Consider the following 25,800-nt stretch of genomic DNA (forward strand, 5'->3'; position numbering starts at 1 on the left):
GGAAGGTATTTAAGTCTTTGACTCCTCCTGGTGGCCATGTTCTTTATTTCGACAAGTAATGAATGAAGCAGTGGACTCTCTTCCCATTAAGATGGAAATATCTCAGTAAAAAACACCTTTCAGTGAATGAGGATCCTATTACCCTTTTGGATAATTATAATTTAACTGATCCAAAAACATTGTTTGAAAAATTAGAGAAATTATATTAGAAACAGTTAATTCACTGGCATCATTGTAATAGTCTGGAAAGATATCTGAAATACAAGGTAATCCCAAAAGGACTGCAGTTTGAAAAAACTACAATCATAGATAGCTCAGAAATTGAGCTCCTCTGAATGGGTCTCAGCATTTAAAGAAATTTCTGTAAAATTGATGAATATTCTGATTAAGGTTAGAACTAAAAAGATAGAGCATTGCAGAGAACAAATTAAAGATATTAGAGCTAAGCTCAATATGTTTAAAGGGGATGTCTACTATATAGAACTAGACAAATAAAATAAAAAAAGATAGAGAGGTTTGAACATGAAATAGAGAGTAAGAAAAAGAAGACATTTCTAAGGGATCTAAATCTTAAACAGGATAAGGAGAGAACAAACAAAACTGATATGGAAATTGAGGAGGAGGAAATTTGGCAAGACTTGGGAAAGGATCCAAGCCAAAGAGAACAGTGTACCAATTGATCTAATTTCCATTCTCCTGACTTCTCTGTAAACCATACCTTTATAAATTTCCAAAAGAATACTAGAGATAGGATTGAATCACTAAAGGAGGCCGCTCTAAATAGGAGATCTCAACACACTTCACCACAAAATAAAGAAAAATAGTAATGCAGTTAGACAACATAACCACAATAATGCATATGGTAGACAAACAAATACATATAATAATCATGAATACAGACATCAGGTAAATAAGTGGCATCAATATGGCAACACATTATTACAGACACTTTAATAATAAACCCTCTGGTCCACACAGAGAATATGAACCATATTATAATAGAGCCAGAGTTTATAATGGAAATGATGAGGGTACAAGACCTTATTATAATCCACACAGATTGGGAAAGAGTTTTTACCAACAAAATAGAAATGGAAAATAGATCCAACTACAACCGTCAAGACGAAAAAAAGTCATTTCCATTGTCAACCTAATAGAAAAATGAAAACCCCAGTCCATATAAATAGAAATTTAAACAAACCAAATATTAACAATACAAATTTTTTAGTGCCTCCACAAAGGAACACCCAAATAGGGAACAGTATACCAATCCAAAATCAACAGCTGATCCCCCAACCCCTAGAATGGAACCAAAGGGACTCAAGAAAAAAAAAAAACGACAGAGAGGATTGTAGAGGAGGAAAGGGAAAAAGGACGACAAAGGATCGCAACATCTAGATGTTGAAAAAATATACTAACTTGGAGACTAAAATTTTCAATCTTTCAAATCGAATCTTTTCTACTGAGGAAATCAGTATTTTAAAGGGCTATCTTTTGCCCCCACTAAGGGGCCTAATTCGTTCGAAATTTTTATTGGCGAAAACTTACTTTAAAACGCCATTTTGAAAAACAAAAAAAAGACACCCAAAAGGTTTTAAATGATCATAATATACAATCATTAACGGATTCGGACCTGGAGGCCCTAATTGCTCTCCAGGAATAAAATACATATACAGAGAGTATTAATGATGAAAAGTAACATTATCTTATGCTACCCATGCCATGTTTAAACCCATTTCAACATATTTCCCAGTACAATCAAAAGGAAATTTTATACCCGTGTTTTATAACTTGGTTAAGGAGGATCTAGACCAATTCTGTAAAAATTATAGAATTAATAGAGATAACCTGAATACAAGGGAAAAACTTATTCTAAAAAATCTAAAGGAAGACCCCTTAATTGTCTTCAGGGAGGCAGACAAGGGTGGGGGTATTGTAATACAAGATAAAGCTGATTATATGACAGAAGCGCTCCGTTTATTGGATGATCAGGCTACATATAAGAAATCTAAAGGGGAGCCAACGAAAACTTTTCTAAATGAATACTAATTCACATTGCAAAATCAAGTAACTTTTTAAATGAAAATGAATTTTATTTTCTAAAAAGCGAAACTCTGTCAATTGCTATCTTTTATCATTTGCCTAAAGTGCATAAGGATAAGGTAAAATCCACCAGGGAGACCCATAGTGTCAGGTATAAATTATTTAACATCAAAACTATCAGAATTCATTGAAACTTTTCTACAACCGCTGGTCCCTTTATTGAAATTCCATTTGAAAGATTCCACGGATACAATAAATAAAATATCAAATATCAGATGGGAATCAAATTGTTTATGGGCCACATTAGATGTTAGTGCATTTTATACCAATATACCACATAATAAGGGCATGGAAGCAATGAAATTCTGGCTCAAATATACTGATATAGAACCTGACAAACAAATATTTTTAATAGAATCAATTAAATTCATTTTAGAAAGAAATTATTATACTTTTAAAGATCAATTTTACTTGCAAACAAGTGGCATCGCAATGAGTACTCGCTTTGCCCCCAGCTATGCCAACCTATATATGAGGGCTTGGGAAGAGACCCAAATTAGGGAAAATAACCGTTTTCTACCCATATTGTTTTTTGGGGTAGATTTATGGATATTTTAATTTGGTCAGGTACACGTGAAATTTTAGAGGATTTTTTTCCTTTTATCAGTATAAATGATTTTAAACTCTCTTTTACGAAAGAAATAGACCAAAGTGAAATAGAGTTTTTGGACTTAGTGTCCTTTCAGGAAGAAAATAATATCCTGTCAAAGCTATACAAAAAAGATACTGATAGCAATGGTTACTTACACGCAAACAGCGGCCATAATCCAAAATGGATAGAGAATATCCCCTTTGGACAGTTTCAACGAATCAGTCGCAACTGTTCAAAAATGGAGGAGGATTATGAACGAGAATCTATGGCACTAAAGAAAAAATTTCAGAAAAAGGGTTATAAACACAAAATCCTAGAACAGGCTGATAAAAAAAACCAAGAACAATCCCAAGAAACACATTATTAAAGGAATAAAATAGGGATAATTTGCACAACTATACATCTTGTAGTTTTAGTGACTACATATAATGAGGGTGCCCAAGAAATCAACAGAATTTAAAAAAAACACTGGCACATACTGAAAAAAGATGAGTTTCTTAAAGAAATAAAGGATAATCCGAAAGTAATATATAAGAGGAATAAAAATCTAAAATCCATTTTGGCACCCAGTCAATTAAGAACTAATGTAACAAATAACTCAAATTGGCTAGGGAAACAGTCTGAAGGTTTCTACAAATGTAACAGAAAAAACTGTGAAGCATGTATCCACCACTTCAGTGGAAACAAGCCGACAAAAAAGTTTAAATCTTGCAGTACAGGGAAGGAGTCTGAAATAAAACTTTGTTTAACTGTAAAACTGAATATGTAGTATATGTTACAGTGCAGCTGCAATTTGCAGTATATTGGTAGGACCATTAGACCTTATAAGAAGAGGCTACTAGAGCATCTAACCAATATAATCGCAGGTGAGACATCACATAATCTGTCCATACATTTCAAAAAACATAATTTATGCTTACCTGATAAATTTATTTCTCTTGTAGTGTATCCAGTCCACGGATCATCCATTACTTGTGGGATATTCTCCTTCCCAACAGGAAGTTGCAAGAGGATCACCCACAGCAGAGCTGCTATATAGCTCCTCCCCTAACTGCCATATCCAGTCATTCAACCGAAACAAGCCGAGAAAGGAGAAACCATAGGGTGCAGTGGTGACTGAAGTTTAATTAAAATTTAGACCTGCCTTAAAAGGACAGGGCGGGCCGTGGACTGGATACACTACAAGAGAAATAAATGTATCAGGTAAGCATAAATTATGTTTTCTCTTGTTAAGTGTATCCAGTCCACGGATCATCCATTACTTGTGGGATACCAATACCAAAGCTTAAGTACACGGATGATGGGAGGGACAAGGCAGGAACTTAAACGGAAGGAACCACTGCCTGTAGAACCTTTCTCCCAAAAACAGCCTCCGAAGAAGCAAAAGTATCAAATTTGCAAAATTTTGAAAAGGTATGAAGCGAAGACCAAGTCGCAGCCTTGCAAATCTGTTCAACAGAGGCCTCATTTTTAAAGGCCCAGGTGGAAGCCACAGCTCTAGTAGAATGAGCTGTAATTCTTTCAGGGGGCTGCTGTCCAGCAGTCTCATATGCTAAACGGATTATACTCCAAATCCAAAAAGAAAGAGAGGTTGCCAAGGCCTTTTGACCTCTCCTCTGTCCAGAGTAAATAACAAACAGGTGAGATGTTTGGCGAAAATCTTTAGTAGCCTGCAAGTAAAACTTCAATGCACGGACTACGTCTAGATTATGCAAAAGACGTTCCTTCTTTGAAGAAGGATTAGGGCATAATAATGGAACAACAATCTCTTGATTGATATTCTTGTTAGAAACCACCTTAGGTAAAAACCCAGGTTTTGTACGCAGAACTACTTTATCTGAATGAAAGATCAGATAAGGAGAATCACAATGTAAGGCAGATAACTCCGAGACTCTTCGAGCCGAGGAAATAGCCATCAGAAAAAGAACTTTCCATGATAGAAGTTTGATATCAATAGAATGAAGGGGTTCAAACGGAACCCCTTGAAGAACTTTAAGAACCAAGTTGAAGCTCCATGGGGGAGCAACAGGTTTAAACACAGGCTTAATTCTAACTAAAGCCTGACAAAATGCCTGGACGTCTGGAACTTCTGCCAGACGCTTGTGTAAAAGAATAGACAGAGCAGAAATCTGTCCCTTTAAAGAACTAGCTGATAGTCCTTTGTCCAAACCCTCTTGGAGGAAGGACAATATCCTAGGAATCCTAACCCTACTCCATGAGTAATTCTTGGATTCACACCAATGAAGATATTTACGCCAAATCCTGTGGTAAATTTTCCTGGTGACAGGCTTTCGTGCCTGTATTAAGGTATCAATTACTGACTCGGAGAAGCCACGCTTTGATAGGATCAAGCGTTCAATCTCCATGCAGTCAGTCTCAGAGAAAGTAGATTCGGATGATTGAAAGGACCTTGTATTAGAAGGTCTTGTCTCAGAGGCAGAGTCCATGGTGGAAAGGATGACATGTCCACTAGGTCTGCATACCAGGTCCTGCGTGGCCACGCAGGCGCTATCAATATCCCCGATGCTCTCTCCTGTCGAGGGAGCAGAGGAAACGGTGGAAACACATAGGCCATGTTGAAGAACCAAGGCGCTGCTAGAGTATCTATCAGTGCCGCTTCTGGGTCCCTGGACCTGGATCCGTAACAAGGAAGCTTGGCGTTCTGGCGAGACGCCATGAGATCCAGTTCTGGTTTGCCCCAACGGCGAACCAATTGAGCAAACACCTCCGGATGGAGTTCCCACTCCCCCGGATGAAAAGTCTGACGACTTAGAAAATCCGCCTCCCAGTTCTCTACCCCAGGGATATGGATCGCTGATAGGTGGCAAGAGCGAGTCTCTGCCCAGCAAATTATCTTGGAGACTTCTGACATCGCTAGGGAACTCCTGGTCCCCCCTTGATGGATGATGTAAGCCACAGTCGTGATGTTGTCCGACTGAAATCTGATGAACCTCAGTGTTGCTAACTGAGGCCAAGCTAGAAGAGCATTGAATATTGCTCTTAACTCCAGAATATTTATTGGGAGGAGTTTCTCCTCCTGAGTCCATGAACCCTGAGCCTTCAGGGAGTTCCAGACTGCACCCCAACCTAGAAGGCTGGCGTCTGTTGTTACAATGGTCCAATCTGGCCTGCGAAAGGTCATACCTTTGGACAGATGGACCCGAGATAACCACCAGAGAAGAGAATCTCTGGTTTCCTGATCCAGATTTAGTAGAGGGGACAAATCTGTGTAATCCCCATTCCACTGACTGAGCATGCATAATTGCAGCGGTCGGAGATGCAGGCGCGCAAATGGCACTATGTCCATCGCCGCTACCATTAAGCCGATTACTTCCATGCACTGAGCCACCGTGGGGCGCGGAATGGAGTGAAGAACACGGCAAGCATTTAGAAGTTTTGATAACCTGGACTCCGTCAGGTAAATTTTCATTTCTATAGAATCTATCAGAGTCCCTAGGAAGGAAACCCTTGTGAGGAGATAGAGAACTCTTTTCTTCGTTCACTTTCCACCCATGCGACCTCAGAAATGCCAGAATTATCTCTGTATGAGACTTGCCAATTTGAAAGCTTGACGCCTGTATCAGGATGTCGTCTAGGTAAGGAGCCACCGCTATGCCTCGCGGTCTTAGAACCACCAGAAGTGAGCTCAGAACCTTTGTAAAAATTCTTGGGGCTGTAGCCAACCCGAATGGAAGAGCTACAATCTGGTAATGCCTGTCTAGAAAGGCAAACCTCAGGAACCGATGATGATTCTTGTGGATCGGAATGTGAAGGTAGGCATCCTTTAAGTCCACTGTGGTCATGTACTGACCCTCTTGGATCATGGGTAAAATGGTTCGAATAGTTTCCATCTTGAATGATGGAACTCTGAGGAATTTGTTTAGGATCTTTAGATCCAAAATTGGTCTGAAGGTTCCCTCTTTTTTGGGAACCACAAACAGATTTGAATAAAACCCCTGTCCTTGTTCCGTCCGCGGAACCGGATGGATCACTCCCATTACAAGGTCTTGCACGCAGCTTAGGAATGCCTCTTTCTTTATCTGGTTTGCAGATAATCTTGAAAGGTGAAATCTCCCTTGTGGGGGAGAAGCTTTGAAGTCCAGAAGATATCCCTGAGATATGATCTCCAACGCCCAGGGATCCTGAACATCTCTTGCCCACGCCTGGGCGAAGAGAGAGAGTCTGCCCCCTACTAGATCCGTTGTCGGATAGGGGGCCGCTCCTTCATGCTGTCTTGGAGGCAGCAGCAGGCTTTCTGGCCTGCTTGCCCTTGTTCCAGGACTGGGTAGGTTTCCAGGCCTGCTTAGATTGAGGAAAAGTTCCCTCTTGTTTTGAAGTAGAGGGAGCTGATCCTGCACCTGCCTTGAAATTTTGAAAGGCACGAAAATTAGACTGTTTGGCCCTTGATTTGACCCTGTCCTGAGGAAGGGTATGACCCTTACCTCCAGTAATGTCAGCAATAATTTCTTTCAAACCAGGCCCGAATAAGGTCTGCCCCTTGAAAGGAATGTTAAGTAATTTAGACTTTGAAGTCACATCAGCTGACCAGGATTTAAGCCATAGCGCCCTACGCGCCTGGATGGCGAATCCGGAATTCTTAGCCGTTAGTTTAGTCAAATGAACAATGGCATCAGAAACAAATGAGTTAGCTAGCTTAAGTGTTCTAAGCTTGTCAATAATTTCAGTCAATGGAGCTGTATGGATGGCCTCTTCCAGGGCCTCAAACCAGAACGCCGCCGCAGCAGTGACAGGCGCAATGCATGCAAGGGGCTGTAAAATAAAACCTTGTTGAATAAACATTTTCTTAAGGTAACCCTCTAATTTTTTATCCATTGGATCTGAAAAAGCACAACTGTCCTCAACCGGGATAGTGGTACGCTTTGCTAAAGAAGAAACTGCTCCCTCCACCTTAGGGACAGTCTGCCATAAGTCCCGTGTAGTGGCATCTATTGGAAACATTTTTCTAAATATAGGAGGTGGGGAAAAGGGCACACCGGGTCTATCCCACTCCTTACTAATAATTTCTGTAAGCCTTTTAGGTATTGGAAAAACATCAGTACTCACCGGCACTGCATAGTATTTATCCAGCCTACACAATTTCTCTGGCACTGCAATTGTGTCACAGTCATTCAGAGCAGCTAATACCTCCCCAAGTAACACACGGAGGTTCTCAAGCTTAAATTTAAAATTAGAAATCTCTGAATCAGGTCTCCCCGATTCAGAGACGTCACCCACAGACTGAAGCTCTCCATCCTCAGGTTCTGCATATTGTGACGCAGTATCAGACATGGCTCTTACAGCATCTACGCGCTCTGTATCTCGTCTAACCCCAGAGCTATCGCGCTTGCCTCTCAATTCAGGCAATCTGGCTAATACCTGTGACAGGGTATTATTCATGATTGCAGCCATGTCCTGCAAAGTAATCGCTATGGGCATCCCTGATGTACTTGGCGCCATATTAGCGTGCGTCCCTCGAGCGGGAGGCGAAGGGTCCGACACATGGGGAGAGTTAGTCGGCATAACTTCCCCCTCGACAGACCCCTCTGGTGACAATTCTTTTATAGATCAAGACTGATCTTTACTGTTTAAGGTGAAATCAATACATTTAGTACACATTCTCCTATGGGGCTCCACCATGGCTTTTAAACATAATGAACAAGTAGTTTCCTCTGTGTCAGACATGTTTGTACAGACTAGCAATGAGACTAGCAAGCTTGGAAAACACTTTAAACAAAGTTAACAAGCAATATAAAAAACGTTACTGTGCCTTTAAGAGAAACAAATTTTGGCAAAATTTGAAACAGTGAAAAAAGGCAGTTACACTAACAAAAATTTTACAGTGTATGTAACAAGTTAGCAGAGCATTGCACCCACTTGCAAATGGATGATTAACCCCTTAATACAAAAAACAGATTAACAAAACGAAAAATATGTTTTTTAAACAGTCATAACAACTGCCACAGCTCCTACTTTTGAAGCCTTTTGAGCCCTTCAGAGATGTCCTATAGCATGCAGGGGACTGCTGAGGGAAGCTGAATGTCACAGTTTGTAATTTTAACTGCACCAACTGTAACTTTTATACTATAACAGTGGAAAGCCTCAGGAAACTGTTTCTAGGCAAAAATAAAGCCAGCCATGTGGAAAAAACTAGGCCCCAATAAGTTTTATCACCAAAGCATATATAAAAACGATTAACATGCCAGCAAACATTTTATATTACACTTTTATAAGAGTATGTATCTCTGTTAATAAGCCTGATACCAGTCGCTATTAAATCACTGCATTTAGGCTTAACTTACATTAATCCGGTATCAACAGCATTTTTCTAGCAAATTCCATCCCTAGAAATATGTTAACTGCACATACCTTATTGCAGGAAAACCTGCACGCCATTCCCCCTCTGAAGTTACCTCACTCCTCAGAATATGTGAGAACGGCAATGGATCTTAGTTACTTCTGCTAAGATCATAGAAATCACAGGCAGATTCTTCTTCTAATGCTGCCTTTGATAAAAGAGTACACTCCGGTACCATTTCAAAATAACAAACTTTTGATTGAAGTTAAGAAACACCACTCTCCTCTTACTACGTCCATCTTTGTTGAGAGTTGCAAGAGAATGACTGGATATGGCAGTTAGGGGAGGAGCTATATAGCAGCTCTGCTGTGGGTGATCCTCTTGCAACTTCCTGTTGGGAAAGAGAATATCCCACAAGTAATGGCTGATCCGTGGACTGGATACACTTAACAAGAGAAATATTCATAATAAAGACCCACAATGTCTGAAGTGAACTATAATTTAACATGTTAAACCTCACAAACGTGGGGGAAACAGAACAATTGCATTAAGAAAACAGAATTTATGTTTACCTGATAAATTTCTTTCTCCAACGGTGTGTCCGGTCCACGGCGTCATCCTTACTTGTGGGATATTCTCTTCCCCAACAGGAAATGGCAAAGAGCCCAGCAAAGCTGGTCACATGATCCCTCCTAGGCTCCGCCTACCCCAGTCATTCGACCGACGTTAAGGAGGAATATTTGCATAGGAGAAACCATATGGTACCGTGGTGACTGTAGTTAAAGAAAATAAAATATCAGACCTGATTAAAAAAAACCAGGGCGGGCCGTGGACCGGACACACCGTTGGAGAAAGAAATTTATCTGTTAAACATAAATTCTTTTTTCTCCAACATAGGTGTGTCCGGTCCACGGCGTCATCCTTACTTGTGGGAACCAATACCAAAGCTTTAGGACACGGATGAAGGGAGGGAGCAAATCAGGTCACCTAAATGGAAGGCACCACGGCTTGCAAAACCTTTCTCCCAAAAATAGCCTCAGAAGAAGCAAAAGTATCAAACTTGTAAAATTTGGTAAAAGTGTGTAGTGAAGACCAAGTCGCTGCCCTACATATCTGATCAACAGAAGCCTCGTTCTTGAAGGCCCATGTGGAAGCCACAGCCCTAGTGGAATGAGCTGTGATTCTTTCGGGAGGCTGCCGTCCGGCAGTCTCGTAAGCCAATCTGATGATGCTTTTAATCCAAAAAGAGAGAGAGGTAGAAGTTGCTTTTTGACCTCTCCTTTTACCTGAATAAACAACAAACAAGGAAGATGTTTGTCTAAAATCCTTTGTAGCATCTAAATAGAATTTTAGAGCGCGAACAACATCCAAATTGTGCAACAAACGTTCCTTCTTTGAAACTGGTTTTGGACACAGAGAAGGTACGATAATCTCCTGGTTAATGTTTTTGTTAGAAACAACTTTTGGAAGAAAACCAGGTTTAGTACGTAAAACCACCTTATCTGCATGGAACACCAGATAAGGAGGAGAACACTGCAGAGCAGATAATTCTGAGACTCTTCTAGCAGAAGAAATCGCAACTAAAAACAAAACTTTCCAAGATAATAACTTAATATCAACGGAATGTAAGGGTTCAAACGGAACCCCCTGAAGAACTGAAAGAACTAAATTGAGACTCCAAGGAGGAGTCAAAGGTTTGTAAACAGGCTTGATTCTAACCAGAGCCTGAACAAAGGCTTGAACATCTGGCACAGCTGCCAGCTTTTTGTGAAGTAATACCGACAAGGCAGAAATCTGTCCCTTCAGGGAACTTGCAGATAATCCTTTTTCCAATCCTTCTTGAAGGAAGGATAGAATCCTAGGAATCTTAACCTTGTCCCAAGGGAATCCTTTAGATTCACACCAACAGATATATTTTTTCCAAATTTTATGGTAAATCTTTCTAGTCACAGGCTTTCTGGCCTGAACAAGAGTATCGATAACAGAATCTGAGAATCCTCGCTTCGATAAAATCAAGCGTTCAATCTCCAAGCAGTCAGCTGGAGTGAAACCAGATTCGGATGTTCGAACGGACCCTGAACAAGAAGGTCTCGTCTCAAAGGTAGCTTCCAAGGTGGAGCCGATGACATATTCACCAGATCTGCATACCAAGTCCTGCGTGGCCACGCAGGAGCTATCAAGATCACCGACGCCCTCTCCTGCTTGATCCTGGCTATCAGCCTGGGGATGAGAGGAAATGGCGGGAACACATAAGCTAGTTTGAAGGTCCAAGGTGCTACTAGTGCATCCACTAGAGCCGCCTTGGGATCCCTGGATCTGGCCCCGTAGCAAGGAACTTTGAAGTTCTGACGAGAGGCCATCAGATCCATGTCTGGAATGCCCCACAGGTGAGTGACTTGGGCAAAGATTTCCGGATGGAGTTCCCACTCCCCCGGATGCAATGTCTGCCGACTCAGAAAATCCGCTTCCCAATTTTCCACTCCTGGGATGTGGATAGCAGACAGGTGGCAGGAGTGAGACTCCGCCCAAAGAATAATTTTGGTTACTTCTTCCATCGCTAGGGAACTCCTTGTTCCCCCCTGATGGTTGATGTACGCAACAGTCGTCATGTTGTCTGATTGAAACCGTATGAACCTGGTCCTCGCAAGCTGGGGCCAGGCCTGGAGAGCATTGAATATCGCTCTCAGTTCCAGAATATTTATCGGTAGAAGAGATTCTTCCCGAGACCAAAGACCCTGAGCTTTCAGGGATCCCCAGACCGCGCCCCAGCCTATCAGACTGGCGTCGGTCGTGACAATGACCCACTCTGGTCTGTGGAACATCATCCCTTGAGACAGATTGTCCAGGGACAGCCACCAACGGAGTGAGTCTCTGGTTCTCTGATTTACTTGTATCTTCGGAGACAAGTCTGTATAGTCCCCATTCCACTGACTGAGCATGCACAGTTGTAATGGTCTTAGATGAATGCGCGCAAAAGGAACTATGTCCATCGCCGCCACCATCAACCCGATCACTTCCATGCACTGAGCTATGGAAGGAAGAGGAACGGAATGAAGTATCCGACAAGAGTCCAGAAGCTTTGCTTTTCTGGCCTCTGTTAGAAAGATCCTCATTTCTAAGGAGTCTATAATTGTTCCCAAGAAGGGAACCCTTGTTGACGGGGATAGAGAACTCTTTTCCACGTTCACTTTCCAGCCGTGAGATCTGAGAAAGGCCAGGACAATGTCCGTGTGAGCCTTTGCTTGAGGAAGGGACGACGCTTGAATCAGAATGTCGTCCAGGTAAGGTACTACTGCAATGCCCCTTGGTCTTAGCACCGCTAGAAGGGACCCTAGTACCTTTGTGAAAATCCTTGGAGCAGTGGCTAATCCGAAAGGAAGCGCCACGAACTGGTAATGTTTGTCCAGGAATGCAAACCTTAGGAACCGATGATGTTCCTTGTGGATAGGAATATGTAGATACGCATCCTTTAAATCCACCGTGGTCATGAATTGACCTTCCTGGATGGAAGGAAGGATAGTTCGAATGGTTTCCATCTTGAACGATGGGACCTTGAGAAATTTGTTTAAGATCTTGAGATCTAGGATTGGTCTGAACGTTCCCTCTTTTTTGGGAACTATGAACAGATTGGAGTAGAACCCCATCCCTTGTTCTCTTAATGGAACAGGATGAATCACTCCCATTTTTAACAGGTCTTCTACACAATGTAAGAACGCCTGTCTTTTTATGTGGTCTGAAGACAACTGCGACCTGTGGAACCTCCCCCTTGGGGGAAGTCCCTTGAATTCCAGAAGATAACCTTGGGAGACTATTTCTAGCGCCCAAGGATCCAGAACATCTCTTGCCCAAGCCTGAGCGAAGAGAGAGAGTCTGCCCCCCACCAGATCCGGTCCCGGATCGGGGGCCAATATTTCATGCTGTCTTGGTAGCAGTGGCAGGTTTCTTGGCCTGCTTTCCCTTGTTCCAGCCTTGCATTGGTCTCCAAGCTGGCTTGGCCTGAGAAGTATTACCCTCTTGCTTAGAGGACGTAGCACCTTGGGCTGGTCCGTTTTTACGAAAGGGACGAAAATTAGGTCTATTTTTTGCCTTGAAGGGCCGATCCTGAGGAAGGGCGTGGCCCTTACCCCCAGTGATATCAGAGATAATCTCTTTCAAGTCAGGACCAAACAGCGTTTTCCCCTTGAAAGGAATGTTTAGTAGCTTGTTCTTGGAAGACGCATCAGCCGACCAAGATTTCAACCAAAGCGCTCTGCGCGCCACAATAGCAAACCCAGAGTTCTTAGCCGCTAACTTAGCCAATTGCAAAGAGGCGTCTAGAGTGAAAGAATTAGCCAATTTGAGAGCATTGATTCTGTCCATAATCTCCTCATAAGGAGGAGAGTCACTATCGAGCACCTTAAGCAGTTCATCAAACCAGAAATATGCGGCAGTAGTGACAGGGACAATGCATGAAATGGGTTGTAGAAGGTAACCCTGCTGAACAAACATCTTTTTAAGCAAACCTTCTAATTTTTTATCCATAGGATCTTTGAAAGCACAACTATCCTCTATGGGAATAGTGGTGCGTTTGTTTAAAGTAGAAACCGCTCCCTCGACCTTGGGGACTGACTGCCATAAGTCCTTTCTGGGGTCGACCATAGGAAACAATTTTTTAAATATGGGGGGAGGGACGAAAGGAATACCGGGCCTTTCCCATTCTTTATTAACAATGTCCGCCACCCGCTTGGGTATAGGAAAAGCTTCTGGGAGCCCCGGCACCTCTAGGAACTTGTCCATTTTACATAGTTTCTCTGGGATGACTAAATTTTCACAATCATCCAGAGTGGATAATACCTCCTTAAGCAAAATGCGGAGATGTTCCAATTTAAATTTAAATGTAATCACATCAGATTCAGCCTGCTGAGAAATGTTCCCTAAATCAGTAATTTCTCCCTCAGACAAAACCTCCCTGGCCCCCTCAGATTGGGTTAGGGGCCCTTCAGAGATATTAATATCAGCGTCGTCATGCTCTTCAGTAACTAAAACAGAGCAGCCACGCTTACGCTGACAAGGGTTAATTTTGGCTAAAATGTTTTTGACAGAATTATCCATTACAGCCGTTAATTGTTGCATAGTAAGGAGTATTGGCGCGCTAGATGTACTAGGGGCCTCCTGAGTGGGCAAGACTCGTGTAGACGAAGGAGGGAATGATGCAGTACCATGCTTACTCCCCTCACTTGAGGAATCATCTTGGGCATCATTGTCATTATCACATAAATCACATTTATTTAAATGAATAGGAATTCTGGCTTCCCCACATTCAGAACACAGTCTATCTGGTAGTTCAGACATGTTAAACAGGCATAAACTTGATCAGAAAGTACAAAAAACGTTTTAAAATAAAACCGTTACTGTCACTTTAAATTTTAAACTGAACACACTTTATTACTGCAATTGCGAAAAAACATGAAGGAATTGTTCAAAATTCACCAAATTTTCACCACAGCGTCTTAAAGCCTTGAAAATATTGCACACCAATTTTGGAAGCTTTAACCCTTAAAATAACGGAACCGGAGCCGTTTAAGCTTTAAACCCCTTTACAGTCCCTGGTATCTGCTTTGCTGAGACCCAACCAAACCCAAAGGGGAATACGATACCAAATGACGCCTTCAGAAGTCTTTTATAAGTATCAGAGCTCCTCTCACATGCGACTGCATGCCATGCCTCTCAAAAACAAGTGCGCAACACCGGCGCGAAAATGAGACTCTGCCTATGCTTTGGGAAAGCCCCTAAAGAATAAGGTGTCTAAAACAGTGCCTGCCGATATTATTATATCAAAATACCCAGATAAAATGATTCCTCAAGGCTAAATATGTGTTAATAATCAATCGATTTAGCCCAGAAAAAGTCTACAGTTTAAATAAGCCCTTGTGAAGCCCTTATTTACAATCGTAATAAACATGGCTTACCGGATCCCATAGGGAAAATGACAGCTTCCAGCATTACATCGTCTTGTTAGAATGTGTCATACCTCAAGCAGCAAGGGACTGCAAACTGTTCCCCCAACTGAAGTTAATTGCTCTCAACAGTCCTGTGTGGAACAGCCATGGATTTTAGTTACGGTTGCTAAAATCATTTTCCTCATACAAACAGAATTCTTCATCTCTTTTCTGTTTCTGAGTAAATAGTACGTACCAGCACTATTTGAAAATAACAAACTCTTGATTGAATAATGAAAAAACTACAGTTAAACACTAAAAAACTCTAAGCCATCTCCGTGGAGATGTTGCCTGTACAACGGCAAAGAGAATGACTGGGGTAGGCGGAGCCTAGGAGGGATCATGTGACCAGCTTTGCTGGGCTCTTTGCCATTTCCTGTTGGGGAAGAGAATATCCCACAAGTAAGGATGACGCCGTGGACCGGACACACCTATGTTGGAGAAATAAACTTTCTGGACACATACTATGAACACCCTAATGCCTAATAGTCTTAATAAACACATAGATTTAGCTGCATTTCTGGAAAACTAATAAATGAAATATGCCATCTAGCTAGTTTTTAAATTGCCAGGTTGCATTTTTATTTATTCTTTAATATATTTATATATTTACATGTTTTAGCATATCTCAAGGTCATACGTTTCTAACATATAAGCCTTCAATCCTATTTTCTTTTATATGGATTTTATTTGGATATTATTATTATATATAAAATAAGCTTAAAGTATGAATTTTATTTTTATTGCCTTTATCATTTGTTCTTTTTTTGAAGGTTTATTGCATCAGTTATATTAGTTGGTCCAGTTATTCAGGTGTATTTTTATAACATTTATGTATATATAGAAACAGATAGATAATTAAAGATCCCCTTATCTGGATTTGCTAAACAGAGATCCAGTCGCAAACAGAGTTAAATTTTCAAACATACCAACAGTTAATAACATGTATGTATTTCTATAAACATAGATAGATAATCCAGGATTCCCTCGTCTTGATTTGCCAAGCGGTGATTCAGCCGCAATCAGCGTCAGAATGTCAAACGTTTTTAGAACTAACCAATAAGTGCGACGCACTAACGTAGGAGAGAGGTGTGTTTGTAGTAGCCAATAGTAGCACAGTTAACACACCCCAGAACCAAGACCTGTGGTTTAAAAACAGAACAGCCGCTCATTTCAGTACAAGTCTCTGAAGAAGGAAGTATTGAGAAAGATCCTTTGAAACGCGTTAGAAATACGAACTGAACTCTGATACCGGATGATCCGGATTTTTTTTCCTGCTACTGTGGACTATTGGGGCTTATTCTTGGGACACTAGCCTATTGCAAATCCAGAGTGAATTCTTGCCTGTGTAAGCATAATTCCCATAAGCCTTTCCAATACCTCATATCAGTTTGAGGTTAATTCATGTAAGCAAGCATTTTTATAGTGTGTTTTCCATGTGAATAACCTGTATTATATATTTTTAAAACTATATCACACTATTTGTGATACTTGTTTTCTCTACATATTTCCTTGGGGAGATCTACCATACTCTGAAAAGGAAAGATCATACATCTGAGGGGCAGAACACTTACTCCTGCAAGGCACTTGAAAACTCCACCATACACCCAGAGGGAAGCGAACTACCATAATATTACTCCTCTGCAGTGCAAACATCTTACCTCATAGGACTGAGGTTTTATCCTGTAAGTGAAAATTTCAGCTATATTCACAGGACTGTAATCATATATAATATATACTAATTTGAATGTGTTAGCCCCTGGGTCCATTAACCCATGTCAAATACTAAATTATTTGGTTATGTGTGTACATTTTTGAGAGCTTATTTTTACTCCAGAAATTCACTATCATTATATATATATATATATATAGTACTTATCCTATTGGAATAACAGAAACAGCGCTAATCATTTCCCTTTTTGCTATATATATATATATATATATATATATATATATATATATATATATATATATATATATATATATATATATATACACATACACATATATATATATATATATATATATATATATATATATATATATATATATACACACACATATATATATACATAAACATAACACACACACTATATATAAATATATATATCTGCAACAACTAATCGTTATAATCGATAATAATTAGTTGGTTTCCAATTAGTTGGTCTGTGCATGACACCAGCTGCTTCAACCCAATGAGCTTCTGCACATGGTATTGTGTTTTATGGTTATGTCCTTAGCCTAAAGAACATCTATAGGCTTTACTTTTCACTTTTTCAGGACAACTAAAAATAGGAGTCATCATTTGGATTGTTTATATTAAATCAGGTGATTCGGGACTATGCTTGGCACGATATAGTACTGAGCTTGTTATTTATACCCAGTTATGTGAATTGATGTACACTATTATCTGTTTGCACAATTATTAGCGGATTGCTTGCTATTGAGGATTATATGTACTGTACAGATAAATGTGTAAGGCTTTGTCCGGTTATTGATATAAATTCCTTAGCGCTTTTGACTTTTTTTTTTTTTAAATTGTTTTTTTTTTATATTTTTAATAAATTGTGATAATATGTACCAGATTCAACCTCTAAGTATATATCTTATTTTAAGAGCGGATTAGATATTTTTTTCCCTTACCTTAAAGCTGTTTTTTAACCATTGCATATAGATATTCAAGATATTTTTTATGTTAGAATGAAGTCAATGCTTACTTTGTTAAGAGGCCCCTTGCATTGGTAATGCTAACAAAGATAAATATCCCACTTTGGTGAAATTGGCAAAACCCTACTTATGCATCTCAGGCAAGATCTGAGCGCCTCTTCTGTGCTGCAGGCAAAATGACTTGCATAAAGAGAGCCAGCCTCAGCCAGGAGCATGTGTACATATTGACATTTTTGCATTTCAATGCAAAGTTTCTGAAAGAGTGAACAACAGAATATTATAAACAGTGATAGTCCTACCTCCTTCTAGTTCTACCTCTTTACAAACTGTTTTTGGTTTTGTTTTGCTCTGCTGTTTAAAAATTGGACAAACAGATGTGTTCATGCAAAGTTTTAGACTGAAGTTTATATTTGTAACACTCAGTATGTAGGTTTTATTATATATATATATATATATATATATATATATATATAAAACAATTATTGATTTTTTTTTTATCCGATTAATCGAAAAAAATAATCGGCCGATCAATTATGAAAATAATCGTTAGTTGCAATATACACACACACATATATATATATATATATATATACACACACACAATATACTGTAATGTATAATTTCAAAATCCAAACATTCTGTATTCCAAACTTTTTAGTTAATACCTAAAATAAAAGTGCACATATATGTGATTAGGTACAAAATCAGTGATAAATAAAACATTATGTGCTTTATAAAAATCTTTATGCCAAAATACCGACACTGGGGTTTTCCCCATCAACCTTCCAGGTGGTACAATACATATTGCAGATTTGTGGATGTTATACAGTTTTGTTTTTCCTTTGGCAAAGACTAAACAACATGATGATAACATTTACCTAACGCCTTGATCCTCATTGCAAGACATGGCACTTAAGCGTTCACTGCATGGCTGTTCATCAGATGATACAGTATCTGAAGACTATGGAAGAAAAAAGAAAGAAAGAAGGAAATCTCAACATCTGTGGTAAAATAAATCTTAGTTTCTAAGTTTGTTATATATGTATGAAAAGCAATTTTAATAAGAAAGACACAAACACAAAAACAGATTGATTTCTAAAAAACAAAACACACACACATATATGCTGAAAAGCAGAAAAAACCCCACTACAACAGCACCTTCCACATATCTACGTTAAATATAATCTTTCTGTATCTTAAATAGTTTAATTGAAATTAAAGTGATTGTAAATGTAATGTTCTGTGAGTAATCAGTGTAACTATGCTCAAAATCTAACCCCACTTTCATTCATCATTCCTTAGTTCGCTTCTAAATAAAAGTGTTTTTAGAGCTAATCGCTCCGATTTAGGCATACATCTCCTCCTCCCGGCACCGAGCTACACTTTATTTTTTTTTTAATGACGTTTCTTCATCCGGCCAATTGTTTTTCACCGGAAAAAATAAAGTGTAGATCAGCGCCAGGAGGAGGAGAGAGATGAGTAAATCAGAGCGATAAGCTCTAAAAGGCACTTTTATTTAGAAGCAAAGTAATCATGAATGAAAGTGGGGTTAGATTTTAATCATATCACAGCATTCAAAGAGAGAAAAGGTAAACCCATCCGGGTACCTAAAAAAACAGGGACTACAGCACTCTTCTAAAGAATTAACATGAATGTAATGTTAAAGGGACAGTATAGTCAAAATTAAACTTTTATGATTAAGATGGGGCATGCAATTTTAAACAACTTTCCAATTAACTTTTATCATTACATTTGCTTTGTTCCGGTGGTATTTTTAAAGGCTAAACCTAGGTAGGCTCAAACTGATTTCCAAACCGCCTCTTAGCTCAGAGCATTTTTAAAGTTGTTCACAGTTAGACAGTACTAGTTCATGTGTTTCATATAGATAACATTGTGCTCACTCCTGTGGAGTTATTTAGGAGACTGCACTGATTGGCTAAACTGCATGTCCGTCAAAAGCACCGAGATAAGAGGGCAGTCTTCAGAGGCTTAGATACAAGGTAATCACATAGGTAAAAACAAAATTTATGCTTACCTGATAAATTCATTTCTCCTGTAGTGTGGTCAGTCCACGGGTCATCATTACTTCTGGGATATTATCTCCTCCCCTACAGGAAGTGCAAGAGGATTCACCCAGCAGAGCTGCTATATAGCTCCTCCCCCCTACGTCACCTCCAGTCATTCGACCAAAGGACCAACGAGAAAGGAGAAGCCGAAGGGTGTAGTGGTGACTGGAGTATAATCCAAAAAATTTTTTAGCCTGCCATAAAAAACAGGGCGGGCCGTGGACTGACCACACTACAGGAGAAATGAATTTATCAGGTAAGCATAAATTTTGTTTTCTCCTGTTAAGTGTGGTCAGTCCACGGGTCATCACTACTTCTGGGATACCAATACCAAAGCAAAAGTACACGGATGACGGGAGGGACAGACAGGCTCTTTATACGGAGGGAACCACTGCCTGAAGAACCTTTCTCCCAAAAACAGCCTCCGAAGAAGCAAAAGTGTCAAATTTGTAAAATTTGGAAAAAGTATGAAGAGAAGACCAAGTTGCAGCCTTGCAAATCTGTTCAACAGAAGCCTCATTCTTAAAGGCCCAAGTGGAAGCCACAGCTCTAGTAGAATGAGCTGTAATTCTTTCAGGAGGCTGCTGTCCAGCAGTCTCATAGGCTAATCGTATTATGCTACGAAGCCAAAAAGAGAGAGAGGTAACCGAAGCTTTTTGACCTCTCCTCTGACCAGAATAAACGACAAACAGGGAAGACGTTTGACGAAAATCCTTAGTTGCCTGTAGATAAAATTTCAGGGCACGGACTACATCTAGATTGTGTAGCAGACGTTCCTTCTTCGAGGAAGGATTAGGACACAAAGATGGAACAACAATCTCTTGATTGATATTCCTGTTAGTGACCACCTTAGGTAGGAACCCAGGTTTAGTACGCAGAACTACCTTGTCTGAATGAAAAATCAGATAAGGAGAATCACAATGTAAGGCAGATAACTCAGAAACTCTTCGAGCCGAGGAAATAGCCATTAAAAACAGAACTTTCCAAGATAACAACTTGATATCAATGGAATGAAGGGGTTCAAACGGAACACCCTGTAAAACATTAAGAACTAAGTTCAAACTCCATGGCGGAGCAACAGTTTTAAACACAGGCTTGATCCTAGCTAAAGCCTGACAAAAAGCTTGAACGTCCGGAACTTCTGACAGACGTTTGTGTAAAAGAATGGACAGAGCTGAAATCTGTCCCTTTAAAGAACTAGCAGATAACCCCTTTTCTAAACCTTCTTGTAGAAAAGACAATATCCTTGGAATCCTAACCTTACTCCATGAGTAACTCTTGGATTCGCACCAATATAAGTATTTACGCCATATTTTATGGTAAATCCTTCTGGTAACAGGCTTCCTAGCCTTATTAAGGTATCAATAACTGGCTCAGAAAAACCACGTTTTGATAAAATCAAGCGTTCAATTTCCAAGCAGTCAGCTTCAGAGAAGTTAGATTTTGATGTTTGAATGGACCCTGGATCAGAAGGTCCTGTTTCAGAGGTAGAGATCAAGGCGGACAGGATGACATGTCCACTAGATCTGCATACCAAGTCCTGCGTGGCCATGCAGGTGCTATTAGAATCACTGATGCTCTCTCCTGTTTGATTCTGGCAATCAATCGAGGAAGCATCGGGAAGGGTGGAAACACATAAGCCATCCCGAAGGTCCAAGGTAATGTCAAAGCATCTATCAGAACCGCTCCCGGATCTGGACCCGTAGCGAGGAAGCTTGGCGTTCTGACGAGACGCCATGAGATCTATCTCTGGTTTGCCCCAACGTCGAAGTATCTGGGCAAAGACCTCCGGATGAAGTTCCCACTCCCCCGGATGAAAAGTCTGACGACTTAAGAAATCCGCCTCCCAGTTCTCCACTCCCGGGATGTGGATTGCAGACAGGTGGCAAGAGTGAGACTCTGCCCAGCGAATTATCTGATACTTCCATCATTGCTAGGGAGCTTCTTGTCCCTCCCTGATGGTTGATGTAAGCTACAGTCGTGATGTTGTCCGACTGAAACCTGATGAACCCCCGAGTTGTTAACTGGGGCCAAGCCAGAAGGGCATTGAGAACTGCTCTCAATTCCAGAATGTTTATTGGAAGGAGACTCTCCTCCTGATTCCATAGTCCCTGAGCCTTCAGAGAATTCCAGACAGCACCCCAACCTAGAAGGCTGGCGTCTGTTGTTACAATTGTCCAGTCTGGCCTGCTGAATGGCATTCCCCTGGACAGGTGTGGCCGAGAAAGCCACCATAGAAGAGAATTTCTGGTCTCTTGATTCAGATTCAGAGTAGGGGACAAGTCTGAGTAATCCCCATTCCACTGACTTAGCATGCACAATTGCAGCGGTCTGAGATGTAGGCGTGCAAAAGGTACTATGTCCATTGCCGCTACCATTAAGCCGATCACCTCCATGCATTGAGCTACTGACGGGTGTTGAATGGAATGAAGGACCCGGCATGCATTTTGAAGCTTTGTTAACCTGTCTTCTGTCAGGTAAATCTTCATTTCTACAGAATCTATCAGAGTCCCCAAGAAGGGAACTCTTGTGAGTGGAAAGAGAGAACTCTTCTTTTCGTTCACCTTCCATCCATGCGACCTTAGAAATGCCAGTACTAACTCTGTATGAGACTTGGCAGTTTGAAAGCTTGAAGCTTGTATCAGAATGTCGTCTAGGTACGGAGCTACCGAAATTCCTCGCGGTCTTAGTACCGCCAGAAGAGTACCCAGAACCTTTGTGAAGATTCTTGGAGCTGTAGCCAATCCGAATGGAAGAGCTACAAACTGGTAATGCCTGTCTAGAAAGGCAAACCTTAGATACCGGTAATGATTTCTGTGAATCGGTATGTGAAGGTAAGCATCCTTTAAATCCACTGTGGTCATGTACTGACCCTCTTGGATCATGGGCAAAATTGTTCGAATCGTTTCCATCTTGAACGATGGAACTCTTAGGAATTTGTTTAGGATCTTTAAATCCAAGATTGGCCTGAAAGTTCCCTCTTTTTTGGGAACTACAAACAGATTTGAGTAAAACCCTTGTCCTTGTTCCGACCGCGGAACTGGATGGATCACTCCCATTAATAAAAGATCTTGTACGCAGCGTAGGAACGCTTCTTTCTTTATTTGGTTTGTTGACAACCTTGACAGATGAAATCTCCCTCTTGGGGGAGAGGATTTGAAGTCCAGAAGGTATCCCTGAGATATGATCTCTAACGCCCAGGGATCCTGAACATCTCTTGCCCAAGCCTGGGCGAAGAGAGAAAGTCTGCCCCCTACTAGATCTGGTCCCGGATCGGGGGCCCTCGATTCATGCTGTCTTAGGGGCAGCAGCAGGTTTCCTTGTTCCAGGACTGGTTAGGTTTCCAGCCTTGTCTGTAGCGAGCAACAGCTCCTTCCTGTTTTGGTGCAGAGGAAGTTGATGCTGTTCCTGCTTTAAAATTACGAAAGGAACGAAAATTAGACTGTCTAGCCCTAGGTTTGGCTTTGTCCTGAGGCAGGGCATGGCCTTTACCTCCTGTAATGTCAGCGATAATCTCCTTCAAACCGGGCCCGAATAAGGTCTGCCCTTGAAAGCAATTTAGATTTAGAAGTAACATCAGCTGACCAGGATTTTAGCCACAGCGCTCTGCGTGCCTGAATGGCAAATCCGGAATTCTTAGCCGTAAGTTTAGTTAAATGTACTACGGCATCTGAAATAAATGAGTTAGCTAACTTAAGGGTTCTAAGTTTGAGTGTAATCTCATCTAGTGTAGATGATTCAAGTGTCTCTTCCAGAGACTCAAACCAAAATGCTGCTGCAGCCGTGACAGGCGCAATACAAGCAAGAGGTTGTAATATATAACCTTGTTGAACAAACATTTTCTTAAGGTAACCCTCTAATTTTTTATTCATTGGATCTGAAAAGGCACAGCTATCCTCCACCGGGATAGTGGTACGCTTAGCTAAAGTAGAAACTGCTCCCTCCACCTTAGGGACCGTTTGCCATAAGTCCCGTGTGGTGGCGTCTATTGGAAACATCTTTCTAAATATCGGAGGAGGTGAGAACGGCACACCGGGCCTATCCCACTCCTTAGTAACAATTTCAGTAAGTCTCTTAGGTATAGGAAAAACATCAGTACTCGCCGGTACCGCAAAATATTTATCCAACCTACACATTTTCTCTGGTATTGCAACTGTGTTACAATCATTCAGAGCCGCTAACACCTCCCCTAGTAATACACGGAGGTTTTCCAGCTTAAATTTAAAATTTGAAATATCTGAATCCAGTCTGTTTGGATCAGAACCGTCACCCACAGAATGAAGTTCTCCGTCCTCATGTTCTGCCGCCTGTGACGCAGTGTCTGACATGGCCCTAATATTATCAGCGCACTCTGTTCTCACCCCAGAGTGATCACGCTTGCCTCTAAGTTCTGGTAATTTAGCCAAAACTTCAGTCATAACAGTAGCCATATCCTGTAATGTGATTTGAAATGGCCGCCCAGATGTACTCGGCGCTACAATATCACGCACCTCCGGAGCGGGAGATGCAGGTACTGACACGTGAGGCGAGTTAGTCGGCATAACTCTCCCCTCGTTGTCTGGTGAAATATGTTCAATTTGTACAGATTGACTTTTATTTAAAGTAGCATCAATACAGTTAGTACATAAATTTCTATTGGGCTCCACTTTGGCATTAGCACATATAGCACATGTATCTTCCTCTGAATCAGACATGTTTAACACACTAGCAATTAACTAGCAACTTGGAAATGCTTTTTCAAGTAATTTACAATAATATGAAAACGAACTGTGCCTATAAGAAGCACAGAAAAAATTATGACAGTTGAAAATAATTAAGTTATAGCATCAAATCTTTGTAAGAAATATACAATTTTAGCAAAGGATTGTTCCCATTAGCAAAGGAAAACTAACCCTGGCAGCAGAAAAAATACACAAATAAACGTTTTTTATCACAGTCAACTACAATCTTCACAGCTCTGCTGTGATGATTACCTCCCTCAAAAAAGGCTTTGGAGATCCCTGAGTTCTGTAGAGATGAACCGGATCATGCAGGAAGAAAATGAACCTCTAACTGAGTTTTTTGATGCGTAGTAAAAGCGCCAAAAATGGCCCCTCCCCCTCACACATAACAGTGAGAGAGATCAGTGAACTGCTTTAATTTAAACAAAACTATTGCCAAGTGGAAAAAATAGTGCCCAAAACATTTTTTCACCCAGTACCTCAGAGAAATAAACGTTTTTACATGCCAGCAAAAAAACGTTTAACCTCAATAAATTAATTGTTATTTAAAACCTATTGCAAGTCCCTGCAAATTAGGTTTAAGTCTATGCATACAGTATAAATCCAGTGAAGTACCATTCCCCAGAATACTGAAGTGTAAAAACATAATTTATGCTTACCTGATAAATTTATTTCTCTTGTAGTGTATCCAGTCCACGGATCATCCATTACTTATGGGATATTAACTCCTCCCCAACAGGAAGTGCAAGAGGATTCACCCAGCAGAGCTGCTATATAGCTCCTCCCCTAACTGCCATTACCAGTCATTCGACCGAAAACATGCAGAGAAAGGAAAACCATAGGGTACAGTGGTGACTGTAGTTTAATGGAAAAATTACCTGCCTTAAAGTGACAGGGCGGGCCGTGGACTGGATACACTACAAGAGAAATAAATTTATCAGGTAAGCATAAATTATGTTTTCTCTTGTTAAGTGTATCCAGTCCACGGATCATCCATTACTTATGGGATACCAATACCAAAGCTAAAGTACACGGATGACGGGAGGGACAGGCAGGGTCTTTATACGGAAGGAACCACTGCCTGAAGAACCTTTCTCCCAAAAACAGCCTCCGAAGAAGCAAAAGTGTCAAATTTGTAAAATTTGGAAAAAGTATGAAGAGAAGACCAAGTTGCAGCCTTGCAAATCTGTTCAACAGAAGCCTCATTCTTAAAGGCCCAAGTGGAAGCCACAGCTCTAGTAGAATGTGCTGTAATTCTTTCAGGAGGCTGCTGTCCAGCAGTCTCATAGGCTAACCGTATTATGCTACGAAGCCAAAAGGAGAGAGAGGTAGCCGAAGCTTTTTGACCTCTCCTCTGACCAGAATAAACGACAAACAG

General features: G+C 40.7%; 1 protein-coding gene across 1 annotated transcript in view; it reads right to left on the reverse strand.

The window, feature by feature from the left end:
- The window catches only part of SGO2 (shugoshin 2), a 127,069-nt gene that overhangs the window by 25,138 nt on the left and 76,131 nt on the right, over nucleotides 1–25,800 (reverse strand). The window contains exon 5 of the mRNA XM_053713070.1: nucleotides 18,514–18,596. Within this exon, the coding sequence (XP_053569045.1) occupies nucleotides 18,514–18,596 (83 nt within the window). The remainder of the gene's footprint in view (nucleotides 1–18,513; nucleotides 18,597–25,800) is intronic.

This window comes from Bombina bombina, chromosome 1 (genome assembly GCF_027579735.1).
Source record: "Bombina bombina isolate aBomBom1 chromosome 1, aBomBom1.pri, whole genome shotgun sequence".
In the NCBI taxonomy this organism is placed as follows: Eukaryota; Metazoa; Chordata; class Amphibia; order Anura; family Bombinatoridae; genus Bombina; species Bombina bombina.